Genomic DNA, 26,366 nt, shown 5'->3' with positions numbered 1-26,366 from the left:
TTGAAAAGCATACGTAGTAACACAATTGTATGTAATAACACAATTGTACGAATTGTCATAATAACATATTTAATAAAAGATATAGCAAATATTGAAGTGAATTCGATTACACGCTGCATGTGAATATGGCTGAAAATGTTACAAGATCTATAATTCTATAACTTCTATGATCGTTTGTAATTTGATTGTGATTAAGGATTCTCTAATTTAATCTTAAGATATATACTGTGAGTGTGATGATAAAGGGAAATCTAAAAACATAACTTTAGAAGATAATAACTTGCAATTCGTTAAAATTGAGTTTTAAGGAATTTATCGAAAACATATGTATAAATATGAATTAATATCAATTCATTTCACACATCGAAATTAGTAGAGTGAGAAAAACAATTAATTGAGTATTTAATGGAAACCGATTGAGTGCAAACGTTTACGAAAGATGGAAATTATGTTTGGAACAATTTTATGTGTATTATTGAAAGGTTTAGTTCTGACAAAGGCTATCACGTTTAGGCCGACAGATTATACTACTGCAAACAATCTCCAGAAAGAAAGTGTTTTTATGTATCCCAATTTAAATTTCACACAGGTAAGAAATATTTTTCGCTTGATTAAGAAACAATTAAATGTTATTACAGTGTTTTAGTAGTATAACTAAAATTAGTAGTATAAAAATAAATGATAGTAAATTATATATTCTATCAATATAATAAGATAAGATAAAATAAAACAATTCAATATAAAAAAAGTATGTACGATGTTGTAAAAAAAAGATGGATAAAGTTTCGAAATTTTGTTTACAAATGGATTATATAGTATATTAAATTTAATTTAAACGGTATTTTAAAATTTGACTGTATTATTTTCTCTTTCTATATATATAATTATTATTTCTAAAAATAATATGTATTTTCTACCTGATTCTTTTAGCATTTTAACTTTATGTTTTGACTTTTGTATGATGATCATTTTTTTATATATCCCATTAATATAATTTCAGTTAAAGAAAAACGAACGGTATATCTTTATTTAATTTTATAATTTATATAATTTATCATTACAAGCATCAGAAACAACCGCTTCAGCGATATTCACTTAATTCTTTTCGTATGTTATACTTTATGAAGGATATTTCAATGTCCGAGAAAAGTGATCATCATATACTAAATTTCAAATCTGACCGGAGTCGTTCTGATAGTACTGTGAGAAATAAGCGAGAAGACGATGAAATTACACTTTCAAATATTTCTATCATCCCAGAATCTATCGGTAAGTTGCAAAGAAATGCATAAAACATTAATAACAAAACCTATGATGAAAAAGTGTAAATATAATTTAAATTCAAAAGAGAATAGAAATCAAATTTAAAAATATCTTTTAATAATGAGAAGAATATAAATTCTATTCTCTCCAAAAAAAGAAATAGAAAAGCATAACATAAACATAACATTGTATATAAAAATTGTCATGATTTAAGGTAAAGTCAATTTTATTTGCTACTTTGTTTTGAAGCAGTCGCAAATATTATACTTCTGATTTCTTAAGTTATCGGAATTTATCGAAAAATACTTGTCATCTTATTAGAAGTTATTTATTCGTTTTTGCCATGAATTAATGATTACTTTCTAAATCTTAAATGACGCAAAAAATTCTTATATTGTTTTTTTAAAGGCCAATACTGTGCTAATTTCCATATTTGATAGTTTATATTTATTTTTTCTCTTTCCTTAATTTTCACATTAAATTGTTTTTTTCTGATTTACTGAGATAATCCACTTAATCTTATATATAATTATGTTAATATATACTTAATATATCTTAAAATCTTTAGAAAGTAGTTTGAACAAGCCAACATCTCTCAGAGCATTCGTACAATTCGACAGTCAATTCGCAGAAAAAGTAAACGACATTTTTGTGACATTGAGGTAAGGAATCTAAATTCTCAGCTTGTATTCTTTAATTTTCCCTTTTTTTCTTAAATTCAACGATATAAATATATCAAAATGTTAATTCTGTTATAATTTTGTTAAATATAAAATGGCTAAAATTTAATGTTTTTACAGATGGAACCAACCTGAATTTACCGATAAAATAATACTAGGATACCAAGTGCAGTGTTCTTTCTTCGAGGATTTTAAGGAAACCTGCGACGATGAAACTATCGCAGCTACAAAATTGGAGCACACGGTGCACAATCTAACATCTAACACGACATATTATTTTCGAGTACGTGCATATACTAAAATTGTAAATAAAATTGTTGCTGGTCCTTACACGGATTTAATCAATGTGTCGACTACACATGAAAATCCAATACCTAAATTATTACTCATAACGTATCAAGATATGAAAATATTGGACGTGGATTTAAGAATTACTAATACTTAATGTCAGGGTACGTATACTTATAAAAAAATAGTTCTAATTATCATAAATTATTTTTAACACTAACTATAAAATTAAAGTTATTATTATTGCACAAGTTTATTATTATCAGCATTATAGCAGTAATAACTATAAAATTAGAAATCTCAAATATAATTTTTTACTATACAATTATAGTTTCTTTTTTTCAGATCAGTAATAGAATATAGCTCTTTTTTTCCAGATCAGTAACCTATGCCGCCTATTCGATACAGGAACATAGAATTTATTGGCTAACAGAAAGAGACCTAATGACCTTGAAGATTAATGAAAATAATATCACAAAAATTACTAGCTTTGATTATTATGTAAATAATCTTTGCATTGACTGGGTAGCAAGAAATCTATATATAGCCTATACAAAATTAGACTACTCTTATATTGTAAAGTTCGACTTAACAATGTGGGAAAATGGCATAACTAAATTTGATGACATTTTAATATCAAAAATTCATAAGGATCGTTTAAATGTATCACCGTCTATGGGGTACGTTTACTATCGTTCACTTAAAAAAATAATTTTTCATTAAAGATTTATGCATATTTGTAATTTTTATATAATTTTAGGTGGTTTTATAATTGAGATAATAAGTAAAAAATATAATAAGTTATAATATAAATATAAGAATTTCGAATTTCTACTACATACAAGTTTCTATTTTTGTTAAAATAATGTTTTACAGTGAGTAAAATAATTATATATTTTTCAGAATTTTATATTTCCTATTTTACAATTGGACAAGTAGAGAATATAATACAATGAAATATCATCTCGATAAAAAAATTGAACAAATTGTTCCGATAAATACATCCTTGTGTCTATTTCATAATAATGATTATATTCGTGATAGGATAATTGATAACATGAATAATGAGGAGCCGTTAATTTACTGGTTATTTTCTAATCGCATATTTGTGACAAACATTAACGTTTCTATATGCAATAAGATTTTACACATGAAAAACATAAGTGATAACATCGACTTCCAATCTATGACGATTGACAAAACAAACATTTACATTTTAACATATAATTCGGATGATTATACTGAATATACTCATATATACGTTTTGAACAAGAAATATGCAAATCTCAAGAGCGTAAATGCAGACGAATATGTTGAAAAGATAATAAGCTCAAGTGGAAATAAGCTATTTTATAAAATTCACGCTTTTGATCAATCTTTACAATCATATCCTTCAATGAGATGCCTGATACCTGACGAAAAAGGTTACAATTTTGAGAATGTGAATGCAACGGCAAACAGCATCATTGTAAATCTTCCGGAGCCAGTTGTAAAGCATGGATGCAAAAAATATAATTTACCAACTACTATATATACTATCTCTGTAAGCCATTGTTTAGACAACAACCTCAATAAACCTGAAAAATTTAATGTGCTGCGATATGTGACGTGCGAGCGATATTACGAGATTCAGAATTTAACACCATTTACAGAGTACAAGTTGAATTTTACTTTAAGTAATTATTACTTTGATCAATTATCAATAAATCCATTCGATTCGAATGTGATATCAATAAAAACTAATTCGGGCAAGCTTAACGCACCAGAAAACATAAGTGTTCTTGCTTTGACGCCTACTATAGCAGCAGTTCATTGGATGCCACCTAAGAAGGTGAACTGCGTGCCCGTGACTTACGAAGTGCATTGGAAGTCAGTTACATTAGTGAACGGCATGCGACAAAAGAGCGAACAATTTATCAATATGCCGAAACGTACAGCAGACGGCAGATTTTTCACAAAGATTAACTTGTCGCTACCAGTACAAGATTACTTGATATACGTGCGTGTGTATCCAATTAATTTCAACGATTTGTACAACGAGAGTTTTAGCAAGATCGTTCACATATACTCAGAACCAAACAATATTACTTTGAGCGGAGTCAACATAAATAGCATGAACATTTCGTGGATCTCAAACATTAATCTGACGATGTTTTGTATACTAGAGTACAAAGATATTGTAGCAGAAAAGTGGCAAACAATGAATTATATTAAAATGAATTATAACAAAGAAGTAACATATCATGTCGAAAATTTACAATCGGGAACCTTATACATATTTCGCTTGATATTGTGGTATCCCGAATATGAGGAAAATTTTACATGGCCGACTGATGAAAGATTTATTTTTTCAACACTTGGTAAGCAAACGAAGATACCCATACAGTACAATAAGATTGCATGGATATATCGAAGAATAATTTTATTGCAATATTGCAAATCGATTGTGATATTCTGCTGAGTTATTGTTATAAGATTGTGATGAAGTTAAGATGCCCGCTTTTTGCAATAAAATATTGTAACAATATTGCAGTGTAATATATTGGAAAGAATGCAATATTATTGCAATCATATTTTCGTTTTTGATGGGTGAATATCTTGAAAACATTTAATTAAATTAAAAAGCTTTATATAAACAGAGATTCGAAATATCTAAGATAATCATATCTAAGATAATATATTGCAAAATTATATTTAAACATAATCATATAACATAAAATGTTATATTTTTATACAAAATTACTTTAAACTCTTACTTACGAATCACTTTTTTTATTTTAAATGTTCTATATACTTCTATAATGAGTACTTTATACACACATATATATATATATATATATATATATATATATATTAATTATAGAATTAATTATAGAACCTAACCTAACTATACATTACTAATTATATATTTATTTAAAAATTAAAAAATCCGTTATAATTATATTTATTTACATGTGAAAAATACATAAAAAATGCATAAAAATAGAAAAATATAATGATAGATATAATAGTATCTATTCTTAATATAATAAAAAGATATATTATCTTTTAAGATTAATATCGTAATCGTAAATAAAGTGAAAATATATTTGTAATATTGCAATATTGTTGCAAAGTAGTTGTAGCATTCTGTGCTGCATAGATATTATTTCTAATTTTTTATTCTAATTAGTTTTTAATTCTAATTAATTCTAATTTTTTTAGATATGACTATGTCTAAAATTTAAAAAATTATATTTTGTATTAAAGTTATAATTAAAAATAAATTTGTAAAAACATACATAGACAAAAATATTAAAATTATATTTTTGCTTAATATAGATATTCCGAGCAATCCTGAAATAATAGGGAAAAAATATTACTTATTATTGATGTTAAGTTTTATCGTTATAGTTCTTATAATCTGCGTCTACTACTTTTATTATTGTAAGTATATTTGATTTAGATATCGACTTGAATTGTAGATTATACATATATATCTGATATAATATCTAAACATTTACTAAAAATAATAATTTACTTATATAAAACTAAACGAATAAATGTACTAAAAAACAGTAGATTTTATAATACATATTATTACATAAATAAGTCGAAATTTTATAACAGTGTATCATCAACCCAGAATTAATAACGAACAATTTTTGTCTTCATCAATGACCGATATGGAATTGGCCATTCTATATGAACCTTGCCAATACACTGAATTCAATACGATTTACAGTTCTATGTTACATTGTAAACCGGATGAATGTGCGATAACTAAAATCGCACGTAAACAAATTACATTTACAAATCTTATTGGTAGCGGCGCATTCGGAATGGTAAAAATTAATTTTTTCAAGCAATGTTTCAAATTAATATTTGATTTAACAAAACAGATATGTATTTTCTAATAAAGATATAAATTACATAAATTTTTATAATAGATTATAAGTAATACAAAATTTAGATGAGACAGCAAACATGCACTTTATTATACATTCTTCGTTGAATTATTTAATATAAAGTAAAATATAATATTACTTGACATTAAACTATATACATTTTCTAACAAAGTATGCATGTAAATTTGTGAGAAATATTTTGCAGGTGTTTCAAGGAAATGTGAAGAACTTAGAAAGATTGGGCACAGAGATATCCGTTGCAATAAAAACGCTTCGGAAAGATGCTTCTTCCCATGAGAAAAAGAATTTGTTAAAGGAAGCCAAGCTTATGAATCATTTTCGACACAAACATGTATTAAGATTGTTAGCCATTTGTTTAGATGGGGATTCTCCTTTACTAGTGTTGGAATTGATGGAAACTGGTGATCTGTTAAAATATTTGAGAGATTGTCGAAATTTGCAAGCGTCAGATTCGCCTGCTCTGCGTTTGCAGGATTTGCTCGCCATGTGCGAAGATGTTGCGCGAGGTTGTTGCTACTTGGAAGAGTTGCGTTTCGTACATCGAGATCTAGCGTGTCGCAATTGTTTAGTATCTTCGAGAAATCGAGAGAATCGTGTCATCAAAATTGGAGATTTTGGACTAGCTAGAGATATCTACAAAGATAATTATTATCGCATGGTATACAGTTATGAAAAAAAATTAATGATTAAAAAATTAATTCTTTTGAAAATACTTTCCATTTTTTTATCATAATAGTATCGTTCATTGTTTCTTTAAGTAATATAGAATATAAATAATTTTTATTTATATAAAGCAAGAGATAAATGAACGTTTTCTTCATTTTGCACATATTCTAAAAATGAACAACTTGAATCAGAACATTAAATTTTTGTTTAAATTATGTTTTAGAAAGGAGAACGTTGGTTTCCTATTCGCTGGATGGCACCCGAATCTTTGATGATTGAAATATTTACTTCTCAAAGCGATGTTTGGTCATTTGGTGTATTAATGTGGGAAATTACATCGTTGGGTGAGAAACCTTATATGGACAAGAATGATAAAGAAGTGATATATCATGTACGTGCTGGAGGCAGGTTGCCGATGACTCTTAATTGTCCGTCACCATTGTACCAGTTGATGCTACGTTGCTGGAGTGCAGCGGATGCAAGACCAAATTTCAAATTTTGTCTGGAAAATATTATAGCATTAAGAAAGAACATGGAAGATGCCTTACTGAATCCAGTCGATACTATTTAGAAATAATTAAATTAATATTTATCTAATTTTCCAAACGATTCAATAAATCTTAATATAGAAAAAATATTTCTAGAATATTTCTAAATTGATTTTGTTATTTTCAAGTTTAATCTTAATATTAGATTTATCAATAAAGATAAAAGAAATTTTTTAATCTTATCTTCCACAAAATTTTGATTATTAAAAAATATCACATCCGTTTTTATAATTGTAAACAACGTAATATAATAATATATTTAATTTGTGTTTTTTGAGTAATGGAAGCGAAACCTAATAATTGCGATTATATATATATATATATATATATATATATATATGTGTATAAACAATATTTTTTTCAAAATGGAAATATAATTAATTTTCGACATTATATATAACCAATAATTACAAATTGATTAATATGATAAATTGATAAAATTTATGAGTGAAAGAGGAAACGCGAGTAATTTCCTCTATAAATAGTTGTGAATATATAAATATAATAATATAATTATTTTGAATTTATAACAGTTATCATGCATGATTTTTTACATCATTCGGAAGTATATATTTACATTTTATCTTTATATTTAATGATTTACTATATATTTAAATTATATTATTGATGATTACAAAAGTATGCAATTGTATAAATGAACTATACTTATTGCTCTATCTTCGCTTATTAAGAAGCTGATAATGTATAATATTTGCACACAATTACGGTCTATCATTTCGGAAGATGACCAAATACTGACAACGTTTTATAGATATGTATGATATTATGCATTATAAATAATATTAAATAACATATGAGGTTATATAAACCATTTCATAATCGATGGTGCCGACTTCCAGCAGTTGTGGCGCCGCCATTTTTAAATATTTTTGTCTAAAAAAATTTGTCAATACACCTTACATCGTATATTTTGAGATATGTTTTATATTAATTCAATAAACTTTTCCATTTTTTTATAAAAAAAATCTTAAAAAAACGTACATTTACATGACTCTCCCCCCTTAAACAGGTCCTCGCGGCAGAAATCTACACATTGCGCGTGGACAGTCTTTGATGTTTGAGCTTACGTCTTATATCGTGATAACACGTGATTACAACTTAATAAAACGAAAAATGTTATAATATTCTATTATATGACTATTGTTTTATGATACTCAAAACATTATTCAAAACCTTATTCAAAAAATAGAAGGCGAACAAATATGATATGTTTTAGGAGAAAATTCCTGTATGATTCGAATTATATAGTTTATTCCTTTCGTAAAATAATTTTCGCGGAGGTCACAAGAAGCGTTACTATCCACAAACTAGTTCGCAAATGTCGCCGGCTATAGCCGGCACTCGTTTCTGCGAGTCACATCATGGATGCCGGCTATAGCCGGCGTTCGTCTCCGCGGGCTACTTCGTAGATGCCGGCTATAGCTGGCTTTAGGAGCGAAAAGGTTAAAAACAATATCTACAAACAAATTCTACGATGGATAAGCTATGATCAATGAAGTGAAGATAAGTGCGTATCATAAGAATAAATTATCATCAAAAATTGATAAAATTGATAATTATTAATGCGTGTCCTGTATTTAATAAATTAGACAAAAACTTTACTAAAAAATCTTTTCTTGATCTCTTCTTTTTTTAATTAATATTTCAATTTATTGTCGCAATAGATGCAAAGCAATAAGTTCGAAAGAATTTGTTAAAATTATTAAATTTAAATTAATTAATTAAAATTAATTATTTAATTTAATTTATCTCATTTAATCCATCCTAGCTCATCCATTTTAAGGCAACGGATTTATCTACAATCTACATCTACATCTACATTTGCAATTTCTACAAATCCGTTACCTTAAAGTTAAATAAAAGTTTTTTTCACTCACCAGCACTGATGCGCAACAGCGGAGTTGTTGTTATCGAAGCTAGTTGTCTGTAACATACAAATATAAAATTTATTTATAATAATGCTCACAAAATGCAATTAATGTTTAAAATAATTTTTATCGCGCGGAATTTTATATCCGATGTGTAAAATAATAAGCAGACACGTATGGGAAAATTTTATAAATTTTTGAAACTATTTTTTAAATAGAAAATTTTATATGACTTTTATAAAAATCTTTCTCTTTAATTCATTTAAATAATAAAATCAAATTATTGTTCGTTTGTAACAAGTTAACGATTTATAACAATTAATATATAAATAATAATATTCACCATCAGATTGTTCCTCCGGTGTAGGATTCCTCTCCTAGGTCTGTTTCGCCTCCCAGATCATCAGAGTTGTTGCATCGATCTATAACATACAAAAGAAGATTCTAATGTAGCAGCGTTCAAAATAATTAATATTTCAAAAATCATTGTATACATTGAATTTTATATTCGATGCATATAATAATAGCAGATTAATAAAATAATTTTATAAATTTAAAAAAAAAACATTACTAATAATTCCTTTATAACTTTATAAAAGCTTACATCTTTACAAGATTATAGCTTTAATTTAATAATTTTTTTCTTTAATTCTCTCTTATTTAAATATTAATAAAAAATATAAATAAAAACATCAAATTAATTGTTGCGATTAATTGTTTAATTTAAATTATAATAAATATACTTAATATTTAATATATAACACAATTACAAATTACAAATAAATAAATTGCTTACCAGAAGATTGATCTGCCGGAGCTTGATGCCTCTCCCAAGCCTCCTCCTCTTCTCATTTTGTTGGCGCGATACTTTTAACGACACTCCCGCACTCGCGAGCGATATTTTTATATCGTTATTTTCGTTATTTTACGCGCGATACTGAACGGCACTCCTGCACTATTTCGATGCGATTAAAAATCTTATATTTGATCGCGCGATGTATATACCTTAGCGGTACTCCCTAATATGTATATACTTAACGCGACGCGTTGACGAAGCGCTTGCCCTCCGCGACACGTTGACGGCACCGATGACGCAAAAGGGTACTTAGCTTCTCATTTAGGCACCTTAAGATTTATCATAAATTGAAAAAATTGAGATAAACATCAAGGCACCGTCCAAGTACTAAGCCCTCCCACCGCGACAAGGTGTACCCCATGGGAGGGTTATATTATATTATATATAATTTTATATATAATATAATATATAATTAATTTTGTAATATACTAGATAAATTTTAATTCGCAAATATAAACGATAAATAAAAATATGAAAGATAAGAGAAAATCTATTATATAAAGCAATGTTCAAAATAATTGTTAGAGAAAGAATTTGATAATACATGGAATGTTTCTACCTCACTGCTCGAAGGCCACTGAGGGAATGATCGTAAGTCAAAAACATTATCGCGATACTGTTTATATAGCCAAGGTTGACTAGAGAGAGAATTTGATAATACATGAAACTGCTTTATTGTTCAATGTTATTGTGCGAATGATCGTAAGTCATAAAACGTCGTTGAAATATTCTACGAGTAATTGCCGATTAAGAAAATTTAAAGCATTGGTCGAAATTTATTTAATTTTAATAAGTTAGAGAAATTATTATAATAAGTATTAATAATCGAAAGATCGTAATAAAATTAATTTCTTTATCCCCTTTTATGTTCCCTTTTTCAATTTTTATTCGCAGTAATTAATGAATGCGATTCGAAAGGATTTATCGTTACGATACAATTTCATGTCCTTTATCATAAGTTAATTAATTTATAATTATTAATAATTATATCAAATTATGTTTTGATACTAATTTAAACCGTATTTAGAAAAAATATTTGATAATATGCAAAGCGTTTCGAACCATTACTTTATTGCTCGAGTGTCACCATGCGAATGATAACGATGCCGTGACATATAAACAAAATTGCGCTATTGTTTATATCATCAAAGTCGAACATCGTGTTACTGATAATTCATTGTCAAAATATTTTACATGTTATAACATATGCGTATATTTGAAAATGTTAAATTGTAGAAGTTTTCGAATTTATAGATTAATTAAACGATTATTTATTTTTTAATTAATTAACATACGAAGCATTTCGCATCACTATTTTAGCTATTTTCTTTAGAGAATATAAAACTGCGCCACAAAATATCGCAAAATATCGCAATATAAATAAACTTAAATTACCCCTAGATACAGAATAATAATTTGTGTTTCAAGATATCGCGAAATATCGCATTGTAATTAAACCTATATCCGTAGATAATTAATATTACTGCACCCACAAATATCGCAAAATATCGCAATATAAATAATCCTAAACTACAAAATAATAGTCTGCGCTCCCAGATATCGCAAAATATTGCGATATAAATAAACCTAAACTACCCCTAGATATTTAATATTATACTGCGCCCTCAAATATGGTAAAGTATCGCAATATAAATAACCCTAAACTACCCCTAAATACAGAATAATAGTTTGCGTCTCTAGATATCGTAAAATATCGCAAAATATCGCAATATAAATAAACCTAAATTACCCCTAGATACAGAATAATACTCTGCGCCCCAAGATATCGCAAAATATCGTAAAATATAGCATTATAATTAAATTTATACTATCCGTAGATAATTAATATTACACTGCGCCCATAAATATCGCAAAATATTTCAAAATATCGCAATATAAATAAATCTAAACTACCCCTAGAGAATAGAGAATATTTTTTTACGGTCACAGATCGAGGAAAATTTCTAAAGTTTACTACTCGAATGTCATCGAGCAAATGATAGCAATACCATATACATACAAACAATAGCACGCTATTGTTTACGTCGTTAAAGTTGAACATAATATTGTTGATAATTCGTTCCCGAAATATTTTATATACTATAAAGTATACACGAGCGGAATATTAAATTATTAAATTATAGAAATATTTTAATTTATTGATTAAAATTGATTAATTATTAAATAATTTATCATGGACCTTTATGCACAAAATATCTAAATAATATATTATTGTGAAGCTGTTTATAAAATATTACTATATAAAAGTATTAATTAATACTAGAACATTTTATAGATATTTTAAGTATATTGAAATAAAATCCAGAATATTTTATATATTACACTAATATATTTTAAAAATTTAAATAATTTAGGTAATTTAGAATGGGAGAGAGAGAGAGAGAGAGAGATTCGTAATATTAATTTATGAAATGAATTATTGAATAAATAAAATAAATAATTGCAGACCTTAGATAATATCACATAAACAGAACCATTGAAACTGAAATTAAAATAAGCGATTTCGGTATTACAGAACGTTTTAAAGTAATTATTGATGCTTATTGACGACAACTGTGTTTCATAAAATGTTTCGTCATCTATTGATTACAATCGTAGTTAAAGAATTAACTGTTCATTTATTTTAATGCCCTGTTGCAAAATTACAGCGAAAATTAAATCAAACTTTAGATCTTATCTCGAAAATATTATATTTCTAATAAGTAAAATTGAAAAGATAATTTATTGAATCCAGTAGATATTATCAAGCTGACATAAATAAATTATTGAGAAATAAATTGTAAATAGATATTTATATTGGAATTTGTTCTTTACGATATTTCATTAAACATTCGACATGCATATTTTTATATCTTATATAAGATTTGCGCTTTAATGTATTAACTACTATTAACTATTTTGTAAATTCATAAATATTAATACACACAATTATAATTTTCTTTCAAGTCTTTTTTACATTATGTTTTGGAGCTTTTCCTTATTTCAAATTATACATATATATAAATTTTTGTACGTACTTATATTATTTCTAAAGAGAATAAGTTTTTAAAAATTTATAAATATTTAAATATATATATTACTGTGCATTAATTTAATGAAAACATTATATAAACACTTGTTTAAATTATTAAAAAGGTAATATGTTCGATGAAGGGAGCTCGTCTCCATTACCTTGATCTTGACATATGTTGTCATATATGTCAAAATCACTGCCCTGAGTAATCCAAAAAGTTTTAGACGTCGCTCGCTGTTCGTTAAAAAGTTATTAGTAAAAGAAGTTAGAAAGAGAATATAGATTTTATTGACACCGTTTAGATAAAACTATAGTATGAAAAAATTTATATAGAATTTAATACAATTTAATATAATTAAAAAATATCACAAATGTATGCGTACACACACACATTAGCGAAATTTTTTAATTGTATTAAATTCTATATAACTTTAAATTGTATTAAATGTATTTAAAATTATTATTTTTTTATATAACAGCTAAAATAGTAGGTTTATGAAAAAAATGCATATAACTTTTTTTGTAGAGTTTTTCAACAGTTTTATTTTCTGTTTAAATTTTTTTTCTCAATTCAATATTTTCGAAGATAAAAAGCATTAAAACTGTAAAATTCTTTTGTTAATAACTTTTTAATAAACAACGAGCGACAGCTAAAACCTTTTGGCTGTTACTCAGGGCAGTGACCTTGACAACATATGTCAAGATCAAAGTAATAGAGACGGGTTCCCTTCATTGACAAATTTACCATAACTTTTTGGTCAAACAATTTTTAAAGATTTTAATTCTTTTTGGAATAATACCAAGTATATCCGTAAAGAAAAATTAATTACAATGGAATGCAGCTAATAAGACGTCATAGTCATTCCCCACTCCAAGTGCATTCTAGCGGCCGAGAGTCGCGAAAAGCAGTACCGTCTATGCCGGCCTTGTGATGGTAGCAAAGAAGACACCGTTGCGTAAAAAAGATATATATATATATATATATATATATATATATATATATAAACATAGAATACATGTTTATTTAATATTATACATAATATATAAAATAATATAATAAAATTATATATATATATATATATATATATTATATAAAATATTATAAATATTATAAAAAATATTATAATAAATTATTATATTTTCTTTTTCAACGCGAGGGCCCTCTTTCCTACCATCACTAGACCGACAAAGACCGTACTGCTTATCGCGATGCTCCACCGCTAGCATGTATTTGGAGAGAGGAAAAAAGCATCAAGATCCGGTCACTGAGTCAAGGCAACACATGATCAAATTGATTATTCGGAGTCAGTTATGTGTCAGTATTGTGATTGTTAGCCAAAACACGCTACCGCGTTACTTATCATTTGATTCAAATTGCATTATATGAATATCGCAAAAAATTATGTACTAAGAGTGGATTTATATACCGATTTTTACTCACCAATAATGAATTCTGAAAAGTATACGTAATAACACAATTGTATGTAATAACACAATTGTACGAACGAATTGTCATAATAACATATTTAATAAAAGATATAGCAAAAATGAAGTGAATTCGATTACACGCTACGTGTGCTTGAATATGACTGAAAATGTTACAAGATCTATAATTCTAAAACTTCTTTGATCGTTTGTAATTTGATTGTGGTTATCTTTTTATTGACTGCTCTTCTACTGTAATATTAATGAAAAAGGAAAGATAATAATAATTATATTCCTATATTCGCGATACATTCCAATGAATATGTACCATTTTGCATGGTCATTTGTTCTTCTAAAAAAAGAAATAAAAATTATTTACTTATTAAGGATTCTCTAATTTAATCTTAAGATATATACTGTGAACGTGATGATAAAGGGAAATATAAAAACATAACTTTAGGAGATAATAACTTGCAATTCGTTAAAACTGAGTTTTAAGGAATTTATCGAAAATATATGTATAAATGTGAATTAATATCAATTCGTTTCACACATCGAAATTAGTAGAGTGAGAAAAACAATTAATTGAGTATTTAATGGAAACCGATTGAGTGCAAACGTTTATGAACGATGCAAATTATGTTTGGAACAATTTTATGTGTATTATTGAAAGGTTTAGTTCTGACAAAGCCTATCACATTTAGGACGACAGATTATACTACTTCAAACAGTTTCCAGAAAGAAAGTGTTTTTATGTGTCCCAATTTAAATTACACGCAGGTAAGAGATATTTTTCGCTTGATTAAGGAACAATTAAATGTTATTGCAGTGTTTTAGTAGTGTAACTAAAAATGAATGATAGTAAATTATATATTCTATCTATATAATAAGATAAGATAAAATAAAACAATTCAATATAAAAAAGTATGTACGATGTTGTAAAAAAAAGATGGATAAAGTTTTGAAATTTACAACATGTTTACAACATGGATGTTATATAGTATATTAAATTTAATTTAAACTTAATTTAAATTTAATTTTAACTAACTTAAATTTAAATTAACTTTAATTTAAATTTAATTTAATTTAAACGGTATTTAAAAATTTGACTATTATTTTCTCTTTCTCTCTCTCCCTCTCTCTCTCTCTTTCTCTCTCTCTCTCTCTCTCTCTCTCTATATATATATATATATATATATATATATATATACATATATCATTATTATTTCTAAAAATAACATATATTTTCTACTTCATTCTTTTAGCATTTCCATTTTATGTTTCGACTTTTGTATGATGATCATTTCTTTATATATCCCATTAATATAATTTCCAGTTAAAGAAAAACGAATGGCATTTCTTTATTTAATTTTATAATTTATATAATTTATCATTAAAAACACCAGAAACAACCGCTTCAGCGATATTCATTTAATTCTTTTCGTATGTTATACTTTATGAAGGATATTTCAATGTCCGAGAAAAGTGATCATCATATACTAAATTTCAAATCTGACCGGAGTCAGTCTGATAGTACTGTGAGAAATGAGCGAGAAGTCGATGAAGTTATACTTGCAAATATTTCTATCACTCCAGAATCTATCGGTAAGTTGCAAATAAAACATTAATAACAAAACTATGATAAAAAAGTGTAAATATAATTTAAATTCAAGAGAGAGTGGCAATCAAATCTAAAAATATCTTCCAGTATTGAAAATAATATAAATTCTAATTCTGCCCTAAAAAGAAACAGAAAAGCATAATATAAACATAACATTGTACATAAAAATTGTTATAAGTTAAGGTAAAATCAATTTTATTAATATTTAGTTACTCTGTTTTAAAGCAGTCGCAAATATTATACTTCTGACTTCTTAAGCTATAAGATTTTATCGAAAAATACTTGTCATCTTATTAGAAGTTATTTATTCGTTTTTGCCATAAATTAAGGATTACTTTCTAAATCTTAAATGACGCAAAAAATTCTTATATTGTTTTTTTAAAGGTCATTACTGTGCTAATTTCCATATTTGATAGTTTACATTTATTTTTTCTCTTTCCTTAAATTTCACATTAAATTGTTTTTTTCTGATTTACTGGGATAATCCACTTAATCTTATATATAATTATGTTAATATATTCTTAATATAACTTAAAATCATTAGAAAATAGTTTGAACAAGCCAACATCTCTCAGAGCATTCATACAATTCGACAGTCAATTCGCAGAAAAAGTAAACGACATTTTTGTGACATTGAGGTAAGGAATCTAAATTCTTAGTTTGTATATATTCTTTCATTTTTCTTTCTTTTTCTTAAATTCAACGACATAAATATATCAAAATGATTATTCTGTTATAATTTTGTTAAATATAAAATGGCTAAAATTTAATGTTTTTACAGATGGAACCAACCTGAATTTACCGATAAAATAATACTAGGATACCAAGTGCAGTGTTCTTTCTTCGAAGGCTTTAAAGAAACCTGCGATGAAACTATCGCAGCTACAAAATTGGAGCACACGGTGCACAATCTAATATCTAACACGACATATTATTTTCGAGTACGTGCATATACTAAAATTGTAAATAAAATTGTTGCTGGTCCTTACACGGATTTAATCAATGTGTCGACTACACATGAAAATCCAATACCTAAATTATTACTCACAACGGATCTAGATATGAAAATATTGGACGTGGATTTAAGAATTACTAATACCTTAATGTCAGGGTACGTATACTGATAAAAAAAATAGTTCCAATTATCATAAATTATTTTTAACTCTAACTATAAAATTAAAGTTATTATTATTGCACAAGTTTATTATTATCAACATTATAGCAGTAATAACTATAAAATTAGAAATCTCAAATATAATTTTTTACTATACAATTATAGTTCCTTTTTTTCAGATCAGTATTAGAATATAGCTCTTTTTTTTCCAGATCAGTAACCTATGCCGCCTATTCGATACAAGAACATAGAATTTATTGGCTAACAGAAAAAGACCTAATGACATTGAAGATTAATGAAAATAATATCACAAAAATTACCAGCTTTGATTATTATCTAAATGATCTTTGCATTGACTGGGTAGCAAGAAATCTATATTTCATGTATTATGATGAGTCAGCCTACTCTTATATTGTAAAGTTCGACTTAACAATGTGGGAAAATGGCATAATTAAATTTGATGAGATTTTCAAATCAAAAAATGATATTCCCTGTTTAAGTGTATCACCGTCTATGGGGTACGTTTACTACCATTCACCTGAAAAAATAATTTTTCATTAAAGATTTATGCATATTTGTAATTTTTCTATAATTTTACGTGGTTTTATAATTAAGATCATAAGTAAAAAAAATAATAAGTTATTATATAATTAGAAGAATTTCGAATTTTCACTACATATAAGTTTCTGTTTTTGTTAAAATAATCTTTTATAATGAGTAAAATAATTACATTATTATATTTTTTAGAATTTTATATCACGTATCACACAATTCGATGAATACAGAATATCGTATAATGAAGCATCATCTCGATGGAGAAATCGAGCAAATTGTTCAGATGAATGTATGCCTATTTGATTATATTATAGATCCTTTTCAAAATATGATAATTGATAACATGAATAATGAGGTGCCGTTAATTTACTGGTTAAGTGATGATTACATATTTGTGACAGACATTAACATTTCTATGTGCAATATGATTTTACACAATGAAAACATAAGTGATATATTCATTCGTTTCGAATCTATGACGATTGACAAAAGAAACATTTACATTTTAGCAAGTGATTTTTGGGATGAATTTTCTCTCTATGTTTTGAAAAAGAAATACGCAAGTCTCAAGAGCGTAAATGCAGCCGAATATGTTGAAAAGATAATAATAAGTTCAGATAATAATAGGTTTTATAAAATTGACGCTTTTGATAAATCTTTACAACCATATCCTCCAATCAAATGTCTGACACCTGAAAAAAAAGTTTATAATTTTAAGAATGTGTATGCAATAGCAAACAGCATCGTTGTGATTCTTCCGGAGCCGGTTGTAAAAAGTGGATGCAAAAAATATAATTTACCAACTACTATATATAATATCTCCATAAGCTGTATGAGAGCTGTACACAACAATCTCAACAAGTCGGAGAAATTCAATGTGCTACGATATGTGACGTTCGAGCGATATTACAAGATTCAGAACTTAACACCATTTACAGAATACAAGTTGAAGTTTACCTTAAGCAATTTTTACTTTGATCAATTATCAATAAATCCATTTGATTCAAATGTGATACCAATAAAAAATAATTCTGATAAGTTTGATGCACCAGAAAACATAAGTGTTCTAGCTTTGACGCCTACTATAGCAGTAGTTCATTGGATGCCACTCAAGAATGTGAACTGCGTGGCCGTGACCTACGAAGTGCGTTGGAAGTCAGTTACATTAGTGAACGGCACGCAACACAAGGGCAAACAATTTATCAATGTGCCGAAACGTACGGCAGACGGCAGATTTTTCACAAAGATTAACTTGTCGCTACCAGTACAAGATTACTTGATATACGTGCGTGTATATCCAAATAATTTCAGCGATTTCTACAACGAGAGTTTAAGCGATTTCTACAACGAGAGTTTAAGCAATTTTGTTCACATATACTCAGAACCAAACAATATTACTTTGAGCGAGGTCAACATAAATAGCATGAACATTTCATGGATCTCAAACATTAATCTGACGATGTTTTGTACACTAGAGTATAAAGATATTGTAGCAGAAAAGTGGCAAACAATGAATTATATTAAAATGAATTATAACAAAGAAGTAACATACCATGTCGAAAATTTACAATCGGGAACCTTATACATGTTTCGCTTGATATTAAGATATCCCGAATATGAGGAAAATTTTACATGGCCGACTGATGAAAGATTTATTTTTTCAACACTTGGTAAGTAAACGAAGATGCCCATACAGTACAATAAGATTGCATGGATATATTGAAAAATAATTTTATTGAAATGTTGCAATATTACAAATCGATTGTGATATTCTGCTGAGTTATTGTTATAAGATTGTAATGAAGTTAAGATGCCCGCTTCTTGCAATGAAATATTGTAGCAATATTAAAGTGTAATATATTGGAAAGAATGCAATATTATTGCAACCATATTTTTTGATGCAACCATAGTTTTTGAGGATGAATATCTTGAAAATTAAATTAAATTAAATTAAAAAGCTTTATATAAAAGCTTTATATAAATAGAGGTTTGCAATATCTAAGATAATCATATCTAAGATAATATATTGCAAAATTATATTTAAACATAATCATATAACATAAAATGTTATATTTTTATACAAAATTACTTTAAACTCTTACTTACGAATCACTTTTTTTATTTTAAATGTTCTACATACTCCTATAATGGGTACTTTATACACACACACACTCATATACACACACACACACACATATATATATATATATATATATATATATATATATGAGTGTGTGTGATGATATATATATATATATATATATATATATATATTAATTATAGAATTAACTATACATTACTAATTATATATTTATTTAAAAATTTTAAAAATCCGTTATAATTATATTTATTTACATGTGAAAAATACATAAAAATGCATAGAAAATTATAATGATATAATAGATAGATATAATAGTATCTATTCTTAATATAATAAAAAGATATATTATCTTTTAAGATTAATATCGTAATCGTAAATAAAGTGAAAATATATTTGTAATATTGCAATATTGTTGCAAAGTAGTTGTAACATTCTGTGCTGCATAGATATTATTGCATAGATATTATTTCTAATTTTTTATTCTCATTAGTTTTTAATTCTAATTAATTCTAATTTTGTTAGATATGAATAGGCCTAAAATTTAAAAAATTTTATTTTATATTAAAGTTATAAATAAAAATAAATTTGTAAAAACATACATAGACGAAAATATTAAAATTATATTTTTGCTTAATATAGATATTCCGAGCAATCCTGGAATAATAGGGAAAAAATATTACTTATTATTGATGTTAAGTTTTATCGTTATAGTTCTTATAATCTGCGTCTACTACTTTTATTATTGTAAGTATATTTGATTTAGATATCAACTTGAATTGTAGATTATACATATATATCTGATATAATATCTAAACATTTACTAAAAATAATAATTTACTTATATAAAATTAAACGAATAAATTTACTAAAAAACAGTAGATTTTATAATACATATTGTTACATAATTAAGTCGAAATTTTATAATAGTGTATCGTCAACCCAGAGCTAATAACGAACAATTTTTGTCTTCATCAATGACCGATATAGAATTGGCCATTCTACATGAACCTTGCCAATACACTGAATTCAATACGATTTACAGTCCTATGTTACATTGTAATCCGGATGAATGTGCGATAACTAAAATCGCACGTAAACAAATTACATTTACAAAACTTATTGGTAGCGGCGCATTCGGAATGGTAAAAATTAATTTTTTCAAGCAGTGTTTCAAATTAATTTCTGGATCAACAAAATAGATTTGTATTTTCTAATAAAGATATAAATTACATAAATTTTTATAATAGATTATATGTAATATAAAATTTAGATGAGGCAACAAATATGCACTTTATTATACATTTTTGTTGAATTATTTAATATAAAATAAAATATAATATTACTTGACATTAAACTATATACATTTTCTAATAAAGTACGTATGTAAATTTGTGTGAAATATTTCGCAGGTGTTTCAAGGAAAGGTGAAAAACTTAGAAAGATCGGGCACAGAGATATCCGTTGCAATAAAAACGCTTCGGAAAGATGCTTCTTCCCATGAGAAAGAGAAATTGTTAAAGGAAGCCAAGCTTATGAATCATTTTCGACACAAACATGTATTAAGATTGTTAGCTGTTTGTTTAGATGGGGATTCTCCTTTATTAGTGTTGGAATTGATGGAAACTGGTGATCTGTTAAAATATTTGAGAGATTGTCGAAATTTGCAAGCGTCAGATTCGCCTGCTCTGCGTTTGCAGGATTTACTCGCTATGTGCGAAGATGTTGCGCGAGGTTGTTGCTACTTGGAAGAGTTGCGTTTCGTACATAGAGATCTAGCGTGTCGCAATTGTTTAGTATCTTCGAGAAATCGAGAGAATCGTGTCATCAAAATTGGAGATTTTGGATTAGCTAGAGATATCTACAAGGATAATTATTATCGCATGGTATACAGTTATGAAAAAAAATTAATGATTAAAAAATTAATTCTTTTGAAAATACTTTCCATTTTTTTATCATAATAGTATCATGCATTGTTTCTTTAAGTAATATAGAATATAAATAATTTTTATTTATATAAAGCAAAAGATAAATGAACGTTTTTTTCATTTTGCACATATTCTAAAAATGAACAACTTGAATCAGAACATTAAATTTTTGTTTAAATCATGTTTTAGAAAGGAGAACATTATTTTCCTATTCGCTGGATGGCACCCGAATCTTTGATGATTGAAATATTTACTTCTCAAAGCGATGTTTGGTCATTTGGGGTATTAATGTGGGAAATTACATCGTTGGGTGAGAAACCTTATATGGACAAGAATGATAAAGAAGTGATATATTATGTACGTGCTGGAAACAGGTTGCCGATGACTCTTAACTGTCCATCACCATTGTATCAGTTGATGCTACGTTGCTGGAGTGCAGCGGATGCTAGACCAAATTTCAAATTTTGTCTGGAAAATATTATAGCATTAAGAAAGAATATGGAAGATGCTTTACTGAGTCCAGTCGATACTATTTAGAATTGAAAATAATTAAATTAATATTTATCTTATTTTCCAAACGATTCAATAAATCTTAATGTAGAAAAAATATTTCTAGAATATTTCTAAATTGATTTTGTTATTTTCAGGTTTAATCTTAATATTAGATTTATCAATAAAGATAAAAGAAATCTTTTAATCTTATCTTCCATACAATTTTGATTAAAAATTATCACATCCATTTTTATAATTGTAAACAATGTATTATAATGATATATTTAATTTGTGTTTTTGAGTAATGGAAGCGAAACCTAATAATTGCGATTATGTATATATATATATATATATATATATATATATATGTATAAACAATATTTTTTTCAACATAGAAATATAATTAATTTTCGACCTTATATATAACCAATACAAACTGATTGTAAAATTTATGAGTGAAAGAGAAAACGCGAGTAATATCCTCTATAATTTAATATCCTCTATAAATAGTTGTGAATATATAAATATAATAATATAATTATTTTGAATTTATAACAGTTATCATGCATTATTTTTTACATCATTCGGAATAAATATATATTTATATTTTATCTTTATATTTAATGATTTACTATATATTTAAATTATATTATTGATGATTACAAAAGTATGCAATTATATAAATGAACTATACTTATTGCTCTATCTTTACTTATTAAAAAGCTGATAATATATAATATTTGCACACAATTACGATCTATCATTTCGGAAGATGACCAAATACTGACAACGTTTTATAGATATGTATGATATTATGCATTATAAATAATATTAAATAACATGAGGTTATATAAACCATTTCATAATCGATGCACAGATACAACGATACAGTAATCTGACGAGCACATTTTCTCGAATAATTCTAATCTTTATACTACAGTATACTAATAATCATAAATCCACAAGTTATAAATCTTAAGTTAAAATAAAGATGGATAGAATTATTGCGCAGAAATCACAAATATTTTAATATTTTAAATAATACTATATAAATGCTACTATATAAATGAAATAGGAGTATCTCTCATCAGAGCGTTTTATTGGCTGTTATTTGTCAATTTTTAATTATATTTAATTATAGAATTATGTAACACATTGCACATGACCGAGCGCTAAATCACCGAGTCGATATTGGAAATTGCTGTTGTAAGTACTGTTGTGGAAATTCAGGTTAGTTTATCAATAAAAAAGTTTGACTAGATTAAGATTAAGCTGCATTCACAAAAAATATTGGCACATATATGGAAAATGAATTCTACATATATTCTTTTATATTCTAATATATTTCATTTTTTCATAATACAATATTAACATTGCACTTTTAATCTTATAATATCTACAATAACTACAATGTGTACAATATCACAACATCCTCATAGAAAAAAAGTTAAAAAATTACTTATGTATGATTTTAAAATATGTATATTACATTCTTTCTATAAAATATCACTGATTTACAGCGCTGTACCTATAATTACTGTAATCAGTAATTATTTACTGTCACTCACTTTTTCAATGATAATACACTGATTCACTTTTAGAGAGTGCTTTATTCGACAACATTATTAAATACATATATTATTATGCTAAGAGAAAGACGTCAAAATGCTGTACATGTCATGATGTCAGGAATCTGTGACAGTTAGATCGTCACTTTTACGTCTTAAAAACGTCAATTCGTGACGTCAAGAATAATCAGTGAATGACCAATTTGAAACGTCAAAATGACGTGTGCTTGCTACCTGGGTGATTGCAATTGCAATAAATTAATCGATACATAGGTAGCAATTATTTGAATAAGTATTACATTCGATATGCATGGTCGATTCAAATAATTGACATCTATAGGTACTTTCCAATTCACACATGATGCGCATAAAGTGACAGAAAATGTATAATAATATGCGTGACATGAACTATACATTTTATGTCATTTCATGCGCATCATGCGTGAATCGGAAAGTATATTATGTATCGATCAATTCATTCCAATTACAGTCGGTAATTTCTCGTATAAGAAAAAAATTATACATCTCTCATCGTCACGAGAACACAGCGCCTCTTTCGTCAAATGTGCGAATCGTACAAGAAAAATATGTGAAAAATGTAGCCACGACGGTGACGTTTCTTAATCAAAAAGTTTCACATTGAGACTTTGCATCGTTATATTTCTGCTTATAGAGCATATAGAGCAAAAATAAAGACACTTTCCTTATATAAATCGAATCCAAGCAATTGATTGAACCTAATAAGAATTTGATTGATTCAACGATTATTGAGAACCGATAATATGCATTACTCGCAACTTAGCCATTCGTAACGTTTAAAATATTAAAATTGTAATAGTTCAAATAATAGTTCAAGTAATAGTTAAAATTGTAATAGTTAAAATTGTAATAGTTAAAATTATTATTGTAGTTCAACATAACCCAAAATAAAACTTACCCACTGTTTATTTAACTCGACTTCAAGATTTGATATCATCCATAATTCATATAATTTATGAATCTCTAAATCAGAAAATATATATTCTCCAATTATACGTATAATTTGCGATGCTTCTGTTGAATTCCAGAAATTTTCAGAGATATTGTTATCTCCCCAAAAAGAAAATTGCTCCAACAGAATGGAGAATATCGAATGCATAGGATACTTATGTTTAAGACAAGATAAAACTTCTTGCGTAATACGATCTAGCCATGTATTTATCACTGAATAAGGCACATGTGTTTCAAAATATATGAGCTACAATAAGAAGTTACCGTTCCATAATTTACTTTTTCTTCGGTTTATTTAGAAATTTGGATTGCTTGTACAGAAATCGATATTGTTTTAGACAGAAGAAGATTATGCCAAAACAGTACTTTTGTCAAATAATTGGGATCGAGCTCCCTGAAAAAATTTCATATATTAATCGTAAGACAATTATTTTTTGTATAATATTAATAATTATCTAGGTTACTAAATTTTACCAAAATAATTCTTGACTCTGTAGCAATAATTCTACAGAAATAATTCTATTTAGCTCGTCCCGAACAAAATAATAAACCATAGAATTTTCAACTATTTAATGTAAAAGACAATTTAATTTTTGTCAGTTTTCGAAAAATTCTTGCCCAACATTAGTAATACGTACATAATGTCGTAACTTTTTAATACATTGTATTCCTGATTTTAGTTGTTCTTCAATATTTAAATGGTTAAAAGATTTTTTCAGCTTCTTATATCTTTTCGCAGCTGTAGAACATCTAAAATTTAGATAGAAAATTTTTAAAAATTATATTAAAATTAACGTTATAAAATCAGCAATATACAACTTAAATAATATATTAAGTTTATTATTCTAAATCATACTTAAATAATAAATCGAGCGAGCAAATTAAATGTTTAAGGATATTTTGATTCAGCACATGCCGTTAAAATAAAAATAAAAATTGAAAAGATATTGTAATAAACAAGAATCGATGTTATTATATTTTTTTTAAATAAAATATTAAAAAGTGTACAGTTATAACTATTCGGTAATTATGCATAAAAAGGGCTCACCTTTGCACAAATGTGTTATTGCGGTATGTTGTGAAGATCTTATCCTTCATTAACATTCTGAAGGTTTTAGCCGGCGGTCGTTCTTTATTCAAAAATCGTTAACAAATAAATGTGCTACGTAGAAATTCTTACCCATAATTTCATATAGGTAGGTTTTCCGAAGATTTACCTTATATTTGTATTTATTATTTTTATCCTTCTTCAGCCTATATCTCTAAAACTATTTGATTCCCTTACATATTTATTTATATATATATATATATATATATATATATATATATAAATTGGTAAATAATTATACTAATTGGTAAAATGGTAAATAATTATATTGGTAAATATATATATATATATATATATATATATATATATATATATATATGGTAGGAGGGAGAGAG

General features: G+C 26.4%; 2 protein-coding genes across 2 annotated transcripts; both read left to right on the top strand.

The window, feature by feature from the left end:
* The first annotated feature begins 345 nt into the window (after positions 1-345).
* LOC105251100 (proto-oncogene tyrosine-protein kinase ROS-like) lies at positions 346-7,376 on the top strand. The gene is made up of 10 exons (XM_025406141.1): positions 346-589; positions 1,128-1,269; positions 1,832-1,925; positions 2,064-2,361; positions 2,595-2,911; positions 3,135-4,591; positions 5,553-5,657; positions 5,841-6,055; positions 6,324-6,797; positions 7,029-7,376. The coding sequence occupies exons 1-10, from the start codon at positions 440-442 to the stop codon at positions 7,374-7,376; spliced, it is 3,600 nt and encodes a 1,199-aa protein (XP_025261926.1). The 5' UTR covers positions 346-439.
* Positions 7,377-15,078: 7,702 nt separating this feature from the next.
* On the top strand, positions 15,079-22,469 carry LOC105255017 (proto-oncogene tyrosine-protein kinase ROS-like). Its single transcript, XM_025406165.1, has 10 exons — positions 15,079-15,337; positions 16,021-16,162; positions 16,723-16,816; positions 16,960-17,289; positions 17,505-17,810; positions 18,040-19,517; positions 20,588-20,692; positions 20,876-21,090; positions 21,358-21,831; positions 22,063-22,469. The coding sequence occupies exons 1-10, from the start codon at positions 15,188-15,190 to the stop codon at positions 22,408-22,410; spliced, it is 3,642 nt and encodes a 1,213-aa protein (XP_025261950.1). The 5' UTR covers positions 15,079-15,187; the 3' UTR covers positions 22,411-22,469.
* The last annotated feature ends 3,897 nt before the right edge of the window (positions 22,470-26,366 follow it).

This window comes from Camponotus floridanus, unplaced genomic scaffold (genome assembly GCF_003227725.1).
Source record: "Camponotus floridanus strain SB8 unplaced genomic scaffold, Cflo_v7.5 scaffold134, whole genome shotgun sequence".
In the NCBI taxonomy this organism is placed as follows: domain Eukaryota; kingdom Metazoa; phylum Arthropoda; class Insecta; order Hymenoptera; family Formicidae; genus Camponotus; species Camponotus floridanus.
Note: the sequence above shows the minus strand (reverse complement) of the source record. Positions and strands in the feature narration are given on the sequence as shown.

Bases quoted from the DNA above. Each gene is read 5' to 3' on its own strand.
- LOC105251100 (XM_025406141.1), top strand. From the start codon at position 440: ATGGAAATTATGTTTGGAACAATTTTATGTGTATTATTGAAAGGTTTA. The intron at 590-1,127 runs GTAAGAAATATT...TACTTTATGAAG, and splicing joins CCAATTTAAATTTCACACAG to GATATTTCAATGTCCGAGAA. The intron at 4,592-5,552 runs GTAAGCAAACGA...TGCTTAATATAG, and splicing joins ATTTATTTTTTCAACACTTG to ATATTCCGAGCAATCCTGAA.
- LOC105255017 (XM_025406165.1), top strand. From the start codon at position 15,188: ATGCAAATTATGTTTGGAACAATTTTATGTGTATTATTGAAAGGTTTA. The intron at 16,163-16,722 runs GTAAGTTGCAAA...TAAAATCATTAG, and splicing joins TATCACTCCAGAATCTATCG to AAAATAGTTTGAACAAGCCA. The intron at 16,817-16,959 runs GTAAGGAATCTA...ATGTTTTTACAG, and splicing joins GACATTTTTGTGACATTGAG to ATGGAACCAACCTGAATTTA.